The following is a 13,480-nucleotide window of genomic DNA, read 5'->3' on the forward strand; positions in this document are numbered from 1 at the left end:
TTTGACGAGTTCGTGCGTGTTGGCAGGGCTGCATCAACACAACCTTTAGCCAATTTGTAAGTTCCGCGTATCGAGTAATATCTAAGATGTAACTTCGGGTGCATCGCTATTGTTTCATTTAGATTTATTCATTAGTTATCGATATTTACTAGAATTATAGGTTTTACCTGTTATTTTAGTTTTTATCACCAGTTATCCAGCTTGAGGCACGAACTGTCAGCTATATCAATATTTTGTTTATTATCATATAGCTGATTAGATCTGTTCCTAGTGTTGTCTCTGTAGCGTTGTTTAGGTTACTCTAGTAGTTTCTTTTACAACTGCCACGTGGTTATCGGCTATTTCATAGTCGGTCATCTTTACACTAAATCGGCTAATTCGCTGATACATCTTTTGGAATAGATCGGAACTTCAGCTGATCGAACCTTTGGAATTTGATATCTTTTCTTCCTTGTCAATCAATAGGTCAGATTGACTAGCACGTCGCGTGAACCGCACCAGGGTGATAACCCGAATAGGAGCTAAGCAGATTCTCCCGAGTCGTGTGTCCGACGCAGGAGTCGGAGTCGTCGTCCGATTTTTGGCGTCAACAAAATCATTGTGTTCTTGACACTTTGGAAAAAGTGCAAAAGGTAGTTCATGATCTTGGCCTGGACTACCAAAAGACACATGCATGCATCAATGATTGTGTTTTATTTAGGAAGAAATATGCTGACATGGATAAATGTCCAGGATGTGGTGAGTCAAGATGGAAACTAGCTGATTCAAGTGATGAGGCGGCGAGTAGTAATGTCACTCCCAAAAAGCATGTTCAAAAAAAAATCTTCAGGTACTTTCCGGTCACTCCTCATATGCAAAGGTTATACATGAGAGCGACCACATCTAAATATATGCGTTGGCATAAGGAGGGACTGGTCCAAGATGGAAAAATGCATCACCCTCCTAACTCTAAGGCATGGCAGCGCGTGGATGAAACATATAAGGATTTTGCCTTGGATCCTCGTAATCTAAGGATGGGTCTTGCATCGAATGCCTTTAATCCATTTGGGATGTTGAACGTGACATACAGTACATGGCCTGTGATCCTAATACCGTACAATTTATCTCCTTGGTTATGTTTCAAACAACCATTCTGGATGATGTCAATGTTGATACCAGGGCCAAGTCTCCAGGAAATAACATTGATGTTTACTTGCAGCCATTAATTGATGAGCTAAATGATCTTTGGGAAAAAGGTGTTGAGACATGAGATGCAAAGGTAAAAAAGAATTTCAATATGCGTGTTATTCTGCTATGGACAATTAATGATTTTCTAGCGTATGGCATGCTATTTGGTTGGAGCACCAAAGGCAAGTTTGCATGTCCATACTTGTTGGGGGAAATATTAACGACCCCCTTATATTCCTTAAACGACGGTCATAAGGGCCCAAGCCCACCTCCAGCAACCATGACCTCCGCCGACTTGGCCCGACCCCCGGGTCACAAGGTCGGACACGCCCGACCCCTCGCGGCAGGTCTCCGCCTCGCCCGACCCCGGGCGTAAGGGGTCGGACGCATCCGGACCCATAGGACAGAGGTTCGCCTCGCCCTAGGATGTGCGCAAACAAGGACGCAGATCTTGTGGGCCCCTACCGATCTTGCAATAAATGCCACCGATGGGGCGTGCTTGACCACGACACGACCCTGACACACGGAGAGGCGCCCGTTTTCCTCGATGTGACCCGCCAGAGTTTTCGGGCGGTGCACTGCTGCCATGACTGCACAGGGCTATAGCTACACCGTCCTAACCCTCCCCTGTGGCATTCGTCATAGAGTACTCTCGCCCATGTTGCAGTGTGCGCTGCCCGGTTTCCCGCTCGGCCTGGCGTCAGGGGTGTGCTAGCTGCGCCTCCCGGTCAGCACGCGTGGCAACAGTGGTCGCCCGTCATCCGCGACGTGCATGGTTACGGAGGGCAGTCATCATCATCAACCCGTACAGCTATAGTGGTCGGTCGCCACGCACGTCTCGCATGCTCGGCTACAGTGGCCGATCGCTGGGTCATCGATGAGACCCAATGGCAATCCCGGTGGCTCTACCCGTCTCCCTGTACTTTATCACCCAGGCCTTATCTTTTTTACTTTCCTTGACACCCCGGCTCGATTGTAACTCTTGTGTCCTCCTTACGCTATAAAAGGAGGACCAGGGGACCCAAGAAAGGGAGGGCTCTCGAGCGAACCGAAAATTCCCCGACTCGCAACTCTTCCTCTCGAGCATCAGTACACACCCACAGAGACTTGGGGCCAGCTTCCCTCTCTCGCCCGTTTGTAACCCGTACTACAAACTCCGCACGAGGAAGACGAGTAGCCTCCCACACTGGACGTAGGGCTATTCTTGCCCGAACCAGTATAAACCATGTGTCCTCTCGTGTGACCATCCGAGCCTTACGTGCATAGAAAGCAAATTTACTTGCCGTAGTATTGACCCGTGATTCCTGACATCGACAGTCGGCACGACAGGTAGGGGACCTTTGCGCGTACGACGATCATCACCGGCTTCGGATGGCCAACCATGACATCGACTTTGCTCCCGGCTCCCACATCCGCTTCGGGAGCCTGGACTTCCTCACCACGGGAGAGGGAATCGAGCTGATTCCTCTCCTCATCGTGCCCGCTCACCCCGTCACCTCCGACTCCGCCGCCAGAATGGTGGTAGGCGGCCGGGCGCGCACCACGGAGCCTCCTTCGGAGGAGAGGCCCTTTGGCCTACGCAGCACCGCGACAACTTACGGTCCTCTCCTGGCACAATCCATGATTGTGCCGCCCGCGAACAACGAGCTCGTAGGCGGCATGGAAACGGCCTCCGACGCTGGTTCCGACAACGGGAGCCACCACCCCTCACGCGAGTGCTTCATGGCTGACGTGCACTCCGCGGGGTCCAATGATGACGGTGGCGAAGGAAGGCAGCGCACTCCCCCACCACGCGCCCCAGCAACAGTTGGAGTCCTTGCCAGGGTCCCGGAGCAGCCTTGGCTACCAGACGCACGCGCGGTGCCCGATCAGGAGGCCGAGCACCCCCGCAATGAAGGCGGGGCATGTCAACGAGCACGCGACGTCCACCGGCGCATCTGCGAAGATGAGGATCGTCCTCAACTCTTTGCACGCGCCAGCCACATCGCCGCCAGCAGGACAGCGCCCACCGCGCCCCTCGAAAGGTGTGGGAAGTCTGTCCACCAGCCTCCCCCGGGGGGAACCGGGCCGCGCCCGCATGACGGACCCCACCGCCTGCAGGTGGCGGAGCCTCATCCGTCCACCGGCGCGTTGGTCTCGTCCGTGATGCCCGTGACACCCTGGACGCACGGAGGCACTCCCGCGCGGACAGGGAGGATGGAGCGGACCACGGCTACTACGTACACCGTGGTGGGCACTACAATAGCGAAGAAGATCGGAGCCCAAGCCCCAACCCAACGGGGCCCAAGGCCTTCTCCACGCGCATCCTGAACGTGCCGTTCCTGGCACGTTTCAGGCAGCCCACCAACGTGGCCAAGTACTCCGAGGAGACGAACCCCAGGCTTTGGCTCAGTGACTACCGGCTTGCTTGTCAGGCCGGTGGGGCGGATGATGACCTGTTCATCATCCGCAACCTCCCTCTGTTCTTAGCTGACTCAGCGCGAGCCTAGCTTGAACACATTCTGTCAGGTCGGATCTGGAACTGGAATAACCTAAAGGAAATATTTGTAGGGAACTTCCAGGGCACGTACATGCGCCCCGGAAACTCCTGGACCTTCAGAGCTGCCGCCAGGGGTCAGACGAGTCCCTCCGAGACTACATCCGGTGCTTCTCCAGGAAGCGCACCAAGCTCTCCAACGTCGCCGACGCCGACATCATCGGAGCCTTCTTGGCGGGAACCTCCTGCAGGCCCCTAGTCCATGAGTTGGGACGCAGAGGCCCACGGACCACCAAGGAGCTCCTCAACATCGCCACCAGCTTCGCCTCAGGCGAAGAGGCTGTTGGGGCAATCTTTGATCGTTCCAAAGGCAAGGCGAAGCGGGAGGAGGATGCCGACAAGGGCACCTCCAACCGCCAGCAGAAGAAGAAGAACAAGCAACGGCGCGAGGATCCCCTCGTGGGTGTTGCCTAACACAAACGAGGACAACCGCCTCCCGATGGCACCCCCGGCTTCTTCGACAAGTTGCTTGAGGGACCATGCCCGAACCATGAGTTCCCCGCCAAGCATGCCTACAAGGACTGCAACCTCATGAAGAGGTACTTTGTGGGCAATCTGGTGAAGGGTGACTAGAGACGGAAGCCCGAAGAAGAGAAGAAGGACATCGGAGAGAATGAAGATGGTTTCCCCAACATGGACGGCTGCTTCATGATCTTCAGCAGGCCAGTGGCCTACGACTCCAAGCGCCGCCGAAAGCTGGAACGTCGCGAGGTTTACGCGGCCGAACCCGCTACCCCGGCCTTCCTCAACTAGTCAAGGTCCGCCATAACCTTTGACCAGTCCGACCACCCGGAGCGTGTCCCGCAGCTGAGGCGCTACCCCCTCGTCGTCGACCCCATCGTCGACACGAAGCGCCTCAGCAAGGTGCTCATGGATGGAGGCAGCGGCCTCAACATCCTCTAAGCCGAGACCCTCGACGCCATGGGGATCGACCGATCCCGTCTCCGTCCCAACAAGGCGCCATTCCACAGCATCGTGCCGGGGAAACGGACAATGCCTCTCACGCAGATCGACCTGCCCGTCACTTTCGAGACTCCTTCCAACTTCAGGAAGGAGACCCTCACTTTCGAGGTGGTAGGCTTCTGTGGGACCTACCATGCCATCTTGGGACGGCCATGCTACGCCAAGTTCATGGCCATCCCCAACTACACCTACCTCAAGCTCAAGCTACTGGGGCCCAATGGGGTCATCACCGTCGGCACGTCTTTCCAGAAGGCGTACGAGTGTGATGTCGAGTGCTGCGAGTACGCCTCGGCCATCACTTGCTCGGAGGACCACGCGGTCCGGCTTGCGAAGGGCGCCAAGGATCTGCCCGATTCCAAGCAGTCCTCCACTTCCTTTGAAGCCACGGAAGGCGTGAAGGAGGTCCCCCTCGACCCCAACTACTCCGATGGCAGGACGGTGCGGATAGGCGCTACCCTATCCCCCAAATAGGAAAGCGCGCTCGTCAACTTCCTCCGCGTAAACAGCGACGTTTTTGCGTTAAAACCCTCGGACATGCTGGGCATCCCGAGGGAAGTTGCCGAGCACTCCTTGAACATCAAGGCCGGCTCCAAACCGGTGAGACAAGGCTTGCGCCGCTTCGACAAGGAGAGGCGCAAGGCCATCGGTGAGGAGCTCCGGAAGCTTTTGGCGGCCAGGTTCATCAAGGAAGTGTACCACCCCGAGTGGTTAGCCAATCCTGTTCTTGTACGAAAGAAGAATGGGAAATGGAGAATGTGTGTTGACTATACAGGTCTCAACAAAGCATGCCCAAAGGATCCATTTCCTTTGCCACGCATAGATCAAATAGTCGACTCAACCGCAGGGTGCGAAATCCTTAGCTTCCTCGACGCATATTCCGGTTACCACCAAATCGCGATGAAAGAGTCCAACCAGCTCGCGACCGCTTTCATCACCCGTTTCGGGCCCTACTGCTACGTCATGATGCCATTCGGCCTCAAAAATGCGGGGGCTACATACCAGCGGTGTATGCTCAAGTGTTTTGGGGACCTCATTGGGCGAACCGTTGAGGCCTACGTGGATGACATCGTGGTCAAGTCCAAGAAAGGCGATCAGCTCATCCCCGATCTTGAGCTGGCCTTCAGAAGGCTAAGAGACAAGCGCATCAAACTCAACCCAGAAAAATACATTTTTGGGGTCCAGAGGGGCATGCTGCTCAGCTTCATTGTCTCCGTGCGCGGCATCGAAGCCAACCCGGAGAAGATATCGGCCATCACCGATATGGGGCCGATCCAAAACCTGAAGGGAGTGCAGCATGTCACGGGATGCCTTGCGGCCCTGAGCCGCTTCATCTCATGCCTCGGCGAATGAGGACTCCCTCTCTACCGACTCCTAAAGAAGACCGACCGCTTCGTGTGGACCGCCGAGGCCCAGGAGGCGCTTGATCGGTTCAAGCAAATCCTGACGAAGGCCCCAATCCTGGTCCCACCGACCAACGAGGAGCCACTCCTGCTCTACATTGCGGCAACCACCCAGGTAGTCAGCGCCGCTCTGGTAGTGCAGCGAGAGGAGGAGGGACACGCCCTCAGGGTGCAGCGCCCGGTGTACTTCGTCAGCGAGGTCTTGTCCAACTCCAAGGCCCGCTACCCCCAAATCCAAAAGCTCATATACGCAGTCCTCATCACGAAGAGGAAACTGCGCCACTACTTCACCTCCCACCCGGTGATGGTTGTGTCATCGTTCCCCCTTGGCGAAGTGATCCGGAATCAGGACGCCACAGGGCGGATCGCGAAGTGGGCGCTCGAGCTTATGGACCAGGGCATCACCTACGCCCCTCGGACAGCCATCAAGTCCCAGGTACTCGCCGACTTTGTCACGGAATGGACAGAGATCCAGATGCCATCAGCACCAAAGAAGTAGGAGTACTAGACGATGTACTTCGACGAGTCACTGATGAAAGCTCACGCTGGAGCGGGCCTAGTTTTCGTCTCCCCCCTCGGTGTACGTATAAGGTACATGATCCGTCTCCATTTTCCCGCGTCTAACAACGTCGCCGAGTACAAGGCTCTTCTCAATGGGCTTTGCATCGCCATCGAGCTGGGCATCCATCGGCTGGACATTCGAGGCGACTCTTAGCTAGTCGTCGAGCATGTCATGAAGGAGTGGAGCTGCCACGATCCCAAGATGGCGGCGTATTGCAACGATGTCCGCCGGCTTGAGGACAAGTTCAACGGTCAGGAACTCAACCACATCGCGAGACGCTTCAACGAGGCAGCTGACGAGCTAGCAAAGGCAGCGTCTGGCTGGAAGCCAGTCCCCGACGGCGCCTTTATCAGTGACCAGTATAAGTCCTCGATCCGCTACGAGGAGTCGGGAGAGGTCGGCAACGCGCCACCTGTCCCGGACTCGGGAGCTGACCCTTCCGACCCCGAGGTTATGGAGATCGACACAGATCCAGCAGAGGGGGCTGACCCCCCGCCTGACTGGAGAGCTTTGTACCTCGATTACCTCATCCACGAGCTGCTCCCGGCGGACAAGACAGAGGCGCGAAGGATCGCCCACCGTGCCAAAACCTTCGTCATCATCGACCAAGAGCTCTACAGGCGGAGCCATACCGGCATCCTGCAACGCTACATCCCGATTGAGCAAGGAAAGGCGTTACTCCAGGACATCCACGCCGGAGCCTGCGGCCACCACGCCGCACTAAGAACCCTCGTCGGGAACGCCTTCCGACAAGGCTTCTACTGGTCGACGGCGGTCGCCGACGCCACCCGCATGGTGCACACCTGCGAAGGGTGCCAATTCTTCGCACGACAAACTCATCTGCCCGCCCAGGCACTCCAGACCATCCCCATCACATGGCCTTTCGCGGTCTGGGGTCTGGATCTCGTCGGGCCATTCAAGAAGGCACCCGGGGGCTTCACCCACCTGCTCGTCACCGTCGACAAGTTCTCAAAGTGGATCGAGGCTCGACCCATCGTGCAGATCAAGTCCGAGCAGGCGGTGCAATTATTCACCGACATCATCCATCGCTTCGGAGTCCCCAACTCCATCATCATGGAGAACGGCACGCAGTTCAGCAGGAAGAAATTCCTCAAGTTCTGCGATGATCACCACATCCGAGTGGACTGGTCGGCCATAGCACATCCCCGCACAAACGGACAGGTTGAGCGGGCCAATGGCATGATACTCCAGGGTCTCAAGCCACGGATCTTCAACCGCCTCAATAAGTTTGGCAGCCGATGGGTTGCGGAGCTCCCCGCAGTCCTATGGAGCCTGAGGACAACCCCCAGCAGGGCAACCGGCTTCACCACGTTCTTCGTGGTCTATGGGTCCGAGGCAATCCTCCCCACCGACCTAAAGTATGGGTCGCCGAGGTTCAGAGCGTACGACAAACGAGGGAACAAGCATCCCTCGTGGACGTGCAAGACTAGCTTGAGGAAGCGTGAGACAGGGCCTTGCTGCACTCGGCCAGGTACCAGCAAGCTTTGCGATGGTATCATAGCCGTAAGGTACGGGGTTGGGCCTTCAACGTCGGCGACCTAGTGCTTCGCCTCGTCCAAGAAAACAGAGGTTGGCACAAGCTGACCCCTCCATGGGAAGGTCCTTTCGTCATTGCGTAAGTACTGCGGCCGGGCACATACAAGCTAGTGACCCCCAATGGGCAGGTCTTCACCAACTCTTGGAACATCGAACAGCTAAGACGTTTCTACCCTTAGTTATTATTTCCAAGTTTGTACATACATACTTCTGTCATCCTTTAGTTTGTGAAAAAGGGGCTGTTTTGAGTTGCCTTCGCTAAAGTTTCGTCCCAAGCTTAGGGATATCCGACACTGGCTCTGCCCCAGGGTCGCATATCCCTTGGGGGCTGTCAAGGGCTCCGGCCCAAGACACTCGGCGTCCTCTCAAAACACCATTTTTTCCAAACCGACCCTCTTCCTAAACGTTTGGGAGCGAAAAGAGAGGAGTGCGCGAACGACGCTTGGGTAAGACCGATCGGACTGCGAGAAACCCATGCCCCAGCGGCTACGGTGCGTTCGCTCATCGGCGCTTCCTGACGCGTTCGACCCGCACTCTGAACTTTCCAAACCCAAAAAACAGAAAGAGGATCGAAAACTTTTTCGAAAAATTACACAAATAGAAAGGCCTCTGTGGCCATCGCAAGAGCAAGTTCAAAATTACTTAACTTATTTACATATTTTTGGGCAACTTGGCCCGATACAGGTAACTCGTCCCCGGATCCTCTGGCGGGATGGCCTCATCCTCCAGGAGCCAGGCCAAGGCCTCCGCTGGATTGAGCACCGATGCATCAATCTCGTCCAGCTCAGCCTCGGAGTAGCCGGAGGCGTACCCCCCGCTCATCGCGTCGAAGTTGATGTTGGAGTAGTGAGAGCCGAAGATGCCGAAGGCCCACCTCACGCCGACATGGAGCGCCTCCTGAGCAATTTCATGGGCCCGCTGGTACGCCCCGAGGACACGAGCCGCCAGCGTGCTCGTCCCCTCCTCTTGGACTACACTAAGGTCCTCGCAGATGATGCAAACAGCGTCCCGCAGGTTGGCATGCTCGACGTGTTCCGCATTGGCGGCGTCCCTCAACCGGGCGAAGTCACCCTCAAGTCCTGTCCAAAAAAGGCCGCCAAGTCAGAAACCAGCGCAACGCTGCAAGCAAGAGGACAACGAAAGCCTTACCCTCAGATTGGACTCTCAGCAGACGTTCCCGGTCGAGCCCTTGGGACACAGCGGTCTGAAGCTCCTGCACCTGTGACTGGAGCCGACCGACCTCTGCCCCAAGGTCGGCCACCACCTTCTCGGCCTCAGCCTTCTGGCCCGCCTCGAGGTTGCGCTCCTGCCGAGCTGTGTGTCGCTCGTGCCAGATGCGCTCGACAGTTTTCTGAAGGGCCTCATGCTCCTTCCTCAACCATGCAAGCTCCTCGGCATCACGATGGACTTTCTCAGCAGTGGCCCGGAGCTTGTCCTCCGCCCTCCACGCGCCTTCCTGCGCCTCCTTCTCCCACGCTCGTAGGTCTGCGGCATTCTGTTGGGCGGCGGTGAACTGCCCGGTCAGCTCCCCGGTCCGCTGCATCTCCATGGCAAAGCGCTCCAAGACCTCCTCCTCACGCCGGAGGAACTCGGACTTCCTCCGGCTGCATTCCTGGAGGGCCTGCAGAACGATTCACGCTCAAGAATGGAGAAATGAAAGAAAAATAACCACCAAAGAGAACACCGTACCTGACCGGCGGGAACAACAACACCATCAAACTTCCCCATCACGGAAGACAGGGTGGCACGGATGTCTTCGAGTCTGCCCTGCACCACCTGCCATCTTCTCCGCTCCCCGACATCGTCCAGCACGAAGCGTGGCCTCTGTGGGTCCTCGCAGGACATCCAGCGCACGGTCGGCCCTCCCCACGCGTTGGGGTCACGACTAAGCGGGACGAGGGCACGGGAGGACTCTCCGACCAGCCCCGATGCCGCCATCTCCGTCATCGCTGCCGGGGCAGGCACCACCATCTCCGCCACCGCTACCGTCTATGTCGTCGCCACCGAGGCAGACGCCACCGTCTCCGCCACCGCCGCCATGTCCGTCGTCGCCGCTGGGGCAGGCGCCACCGTCTCCACCGCCGCCGCTGTCTCCGTCGTCGTCGCCGCATCTGCGACCGACGCCTCGGACACTGGCGCCTCCCTCACCGGCTCCTCCTCCGCCTCGTCGTCAAGGTTTATCTCCTCGTTGGACGGAGGAACCCCAGGGGCAGCATCTGGCCCCGCGGGGTTGGCTGCGGGGGCAGAAGGCGGGACAGGGGTCAGCCCCTACTCCGTGCCCGACCGCGGCACCCTTTCTTCAATCACTGTCGTGGAGGCGGCCTCCGCAGGGGGCACCGTGGCCCCACCGACGACACCGCTGCTCGCTCCTGGCGGGGTCATGGTTGGCCCCGTGGAGGCGGCCGATGCCCGGAGCGCCTTCTTCGGCGCCAGCGACAGGATGAAGTTTCGCGGAGCAGCACTGCGAGACGACGACAACTTCATCGAAAATAGCCCGATGCCAAGAAAAGAATAAGGTACGCGAAAAATTTCCACTTACCTCACCGCAGTACGAGAGCAGCGGGCGTGCTTCGCCTCCGAGCTTGACGCCGACCCCGGGACATCCAATAGCGGCCGCTTGCCGCTACCCCTCTGCTTGTGTGACGCAGGTAGAGGGTCGGGGGTCGGTCCCGTCGATCCCTGAGGCGCGCCTCTCGCCGACCCCTGGGGCACGGCCTCTGAGCCCCGTGGAGTCGGGCCCTGGGTGGGCAGTCCGTTGGACCTGTCCCCCACGGCCGGTTGAGGGAGCTGGTCCCGGATGACGAGCGCACCCGGCACGAGGGCCGGGACATAACCCTCCTCCTCCTCCTCCTCGGTCTCGTCTTCATCATCCTCATCGTCATCATCATCATCATCGTCCATCACGACCGCCCCCCTCCGTCACCTTTGAAACTCCTTCGCGGCCCTCTTCCTCCTCCTCGCTGTCTCCTTGTCCTTCCTCCTCTTCTGCTTTTCGGCGAGGAGGCGGTTCTGCTGCCGCCGTGCTGCGTCCTCTAGCACTGGTGGGCATGAGGCTACGACCTGGTTCAAAAAGCCATGCACATTCAAAGACTCCGCATCAGAATAGCAAACCAAGAAATGCCGAAAAGAACAATGAAAGCGCAAATTTCTCACCAGCGGGATGTGGCCTTCGTCCGGGCACATCGGAGGGTGATCCAGCACCGGGTAAACAACATCCCTGTCATCCAGCGCCTCCCGGATGCGCTGCTCGATCTTGGCGTCGGCGAGCACACCCGTCGCAAGGACGGTGGCGTCAGTCGCCACGCCGAGAACCATATCGCCGAGCGCGCGGGCCCGGAGCATCAATGGCACCACCCTCCGAGCGTGGTACGCCCTGATAACTCCGACCCCGGTTAGACCCTCCTCCTTCAAGCGATTGATGGCTTGGAGAAGACCGTTGATGTTCTTCTCCTTCTCGACCGGACCGTACGTCCAGTGGTCTGGTGCCTCCACGATGACGCGACCGGTGAACTCCGGCAAGGGGGACTCGGAGCAGTTGTTCACATAGAACCACTGCTGGTGCCACCCCTTGTGGGACGGCACGGTCTTCATCGCCATATACTCCCTGGCGCGGTTCTAGCGGAGGTGGATGCCGGCGCACCCCATCGGCACCAAAACCGTCCGCACCTAGATCCCCCTCTTCTCAGTCTTGTGATGCAGGGTGACCGTGAAGAAGTATTTCCAAAGCGAGAAGTTGGGCTCAATCCCCAGGTACCCCTCGCACAGCGCGACGAACACCGCGATTTGCTGGATCCCATTGGGGTTGAGGTGTTGTAGCTTAAGCCCGTAGTAATGCAGCAGCCCACGGAAGAAGTGGCTCGGCGGAGTCGCAAACCCCCTCTCGTGGAAGTGCGCCAACGAGACGACGTATCCGTCATCCGGCTGCGGTGCATCCTCCCTCCCGGGGTACCGCCACTCATTCTTGGCGGTCCTCTCGCAGAGGAGGCCCTTCTTCACGAGGTCGGTAGCGCGCGCGGTGCTGAAGTTCGAGCGCATCCAGGACTCCATCGCCAAGGGAAGGGAAGGCTCAACAGCGGGACAGAGAAGGCTACTGCACTGGAGCAAAGGGAGGCGAAAGGTGCGCAAGAAAGCGAGAAAGGCTGGAGGACGAGTTCAGGGCGGAACCAGCAAGGCGGGCTCCCTCGTCTTATAGGGGGCGAGCGGAAAGCGAAAGGGCAATCCGATCGCAGTTATTGCAACACCAGGTACATCCATCACCTCCGCCTTTTTCGAAAACCATGCGCACGATCTCTTCCTACTGCAGCGAACGTCCTCCCTCCTCATTTCGTGAGCCCGGTGTTTTCCATCACTTCACCTCCTAGAGGGTGCACGCGCATGGCTTCCTCCGCGTGCAGCCTGGGGACCACCAACAAGTCCAGGGGCTCGAAGGCTCCTACGGCCCAAAAAGGGACACGGAGCTGAAAATGCTCCTACGGCCCATTACGGTCCAGGGGTTCGACAGTCGCCCTAGAACACACCCGAGCAAGGGGTGAGAAGGGACGGGTCCGCTAGCGGCCACCACCCAGGCAAGCAAAAGCCAAGGGCATCCCGACCTCATGTTCGAGTCCGGACTGGCGTTAAGTTCATAGTTTTCCCCTGAAGAAAGGCAACGAGCCCCCGGATCCAATTGAACAGACTCGGGAACTATATGAACTGGCCATCTAGAATCTGGAGTACGCCACCAGCTTGGCCCGAGCCCCCCCCCCCCCCCCCGAACGGGGACTGAGACTCCACTCGAACTTACCCGTTCGCAGCTCAATGAGCACCATGGTTTGTCCAATGAGGATAACGTGGCACGGCTCACCCCCTCTGTCCCAACGAACGGATGCTTGAGGGGTAACGATCAAAAGTCGATCCAACCTCTCGATCGGTCTCCTGCAATGCGTGGGGGCTCGGGGGCTGGCGTCGCAACCAACGACCACACGTGTGGTCACAATTTGAAGTTTTCGGGCAGGAGTGGTCGTCGGAACGAAAGGGAATCTTCCCGAGCCGAGCTATCCTCGGAACACCCTGCCTACCCAAAAAAGTCCCCGGCCAGACCGAACGAGCGAAACTTTTCCTTCCTGATCAAATGCAGGTTGCAGGACAAACAAAAATCCTTGACGAACGACGAATACAGCCTCTGGAGGAGCATTTTTGCTCTACCAAAGGCTCGGGGGCTACTGTTGGGCGGAAATATTAACGACCCCCTAATATTCCTTAAACGACGGTCATAAGGGCCCGGGCCCACATCGAGCAACAGTGACCTCCACCGAC

The 13,480-nt window shown here is 57.8% G+C and overlaps 1 protein-coding gene across 1 annotated transcript; it reads left to right on the top strand.

Moving 5' to 3' along the window:
* The first annotated feature begins 6,829 nt into the window (after nt 1-6,829).
* On the top strand, nt 6,830-8,433 carry LOC117853474 (uncharacterized). Its single transcript, XM_072293425.1, has 2 exons — nt 6,830-7,300; nt 8,410-8,433. The coding sequence occupies exons 1-2, from the start codon at nt 6,830-6,832 to the stop codon at nt 8,431-8,433; spliced, it is 495 nt and encodes a 164-aa protein (XP_072149526.1).
* Nucleotides 8,434-13,480: the final 5,047 nt, after the last annotated feature.

This window comes from Setaria viridis, chromosome 4 (assembly GCF_005286985.2).
Source record: "Setaria viridis chromosome 4, Setaria_viridis_v4.0, whole genome shotgun sequence".
Classification (NCBI taxonomy): Eukaryota; Viridiplantae; Streptophyta; class Magnoliopsida; order Poales; family Poaceae; genus Setaria; species Setaria viridis.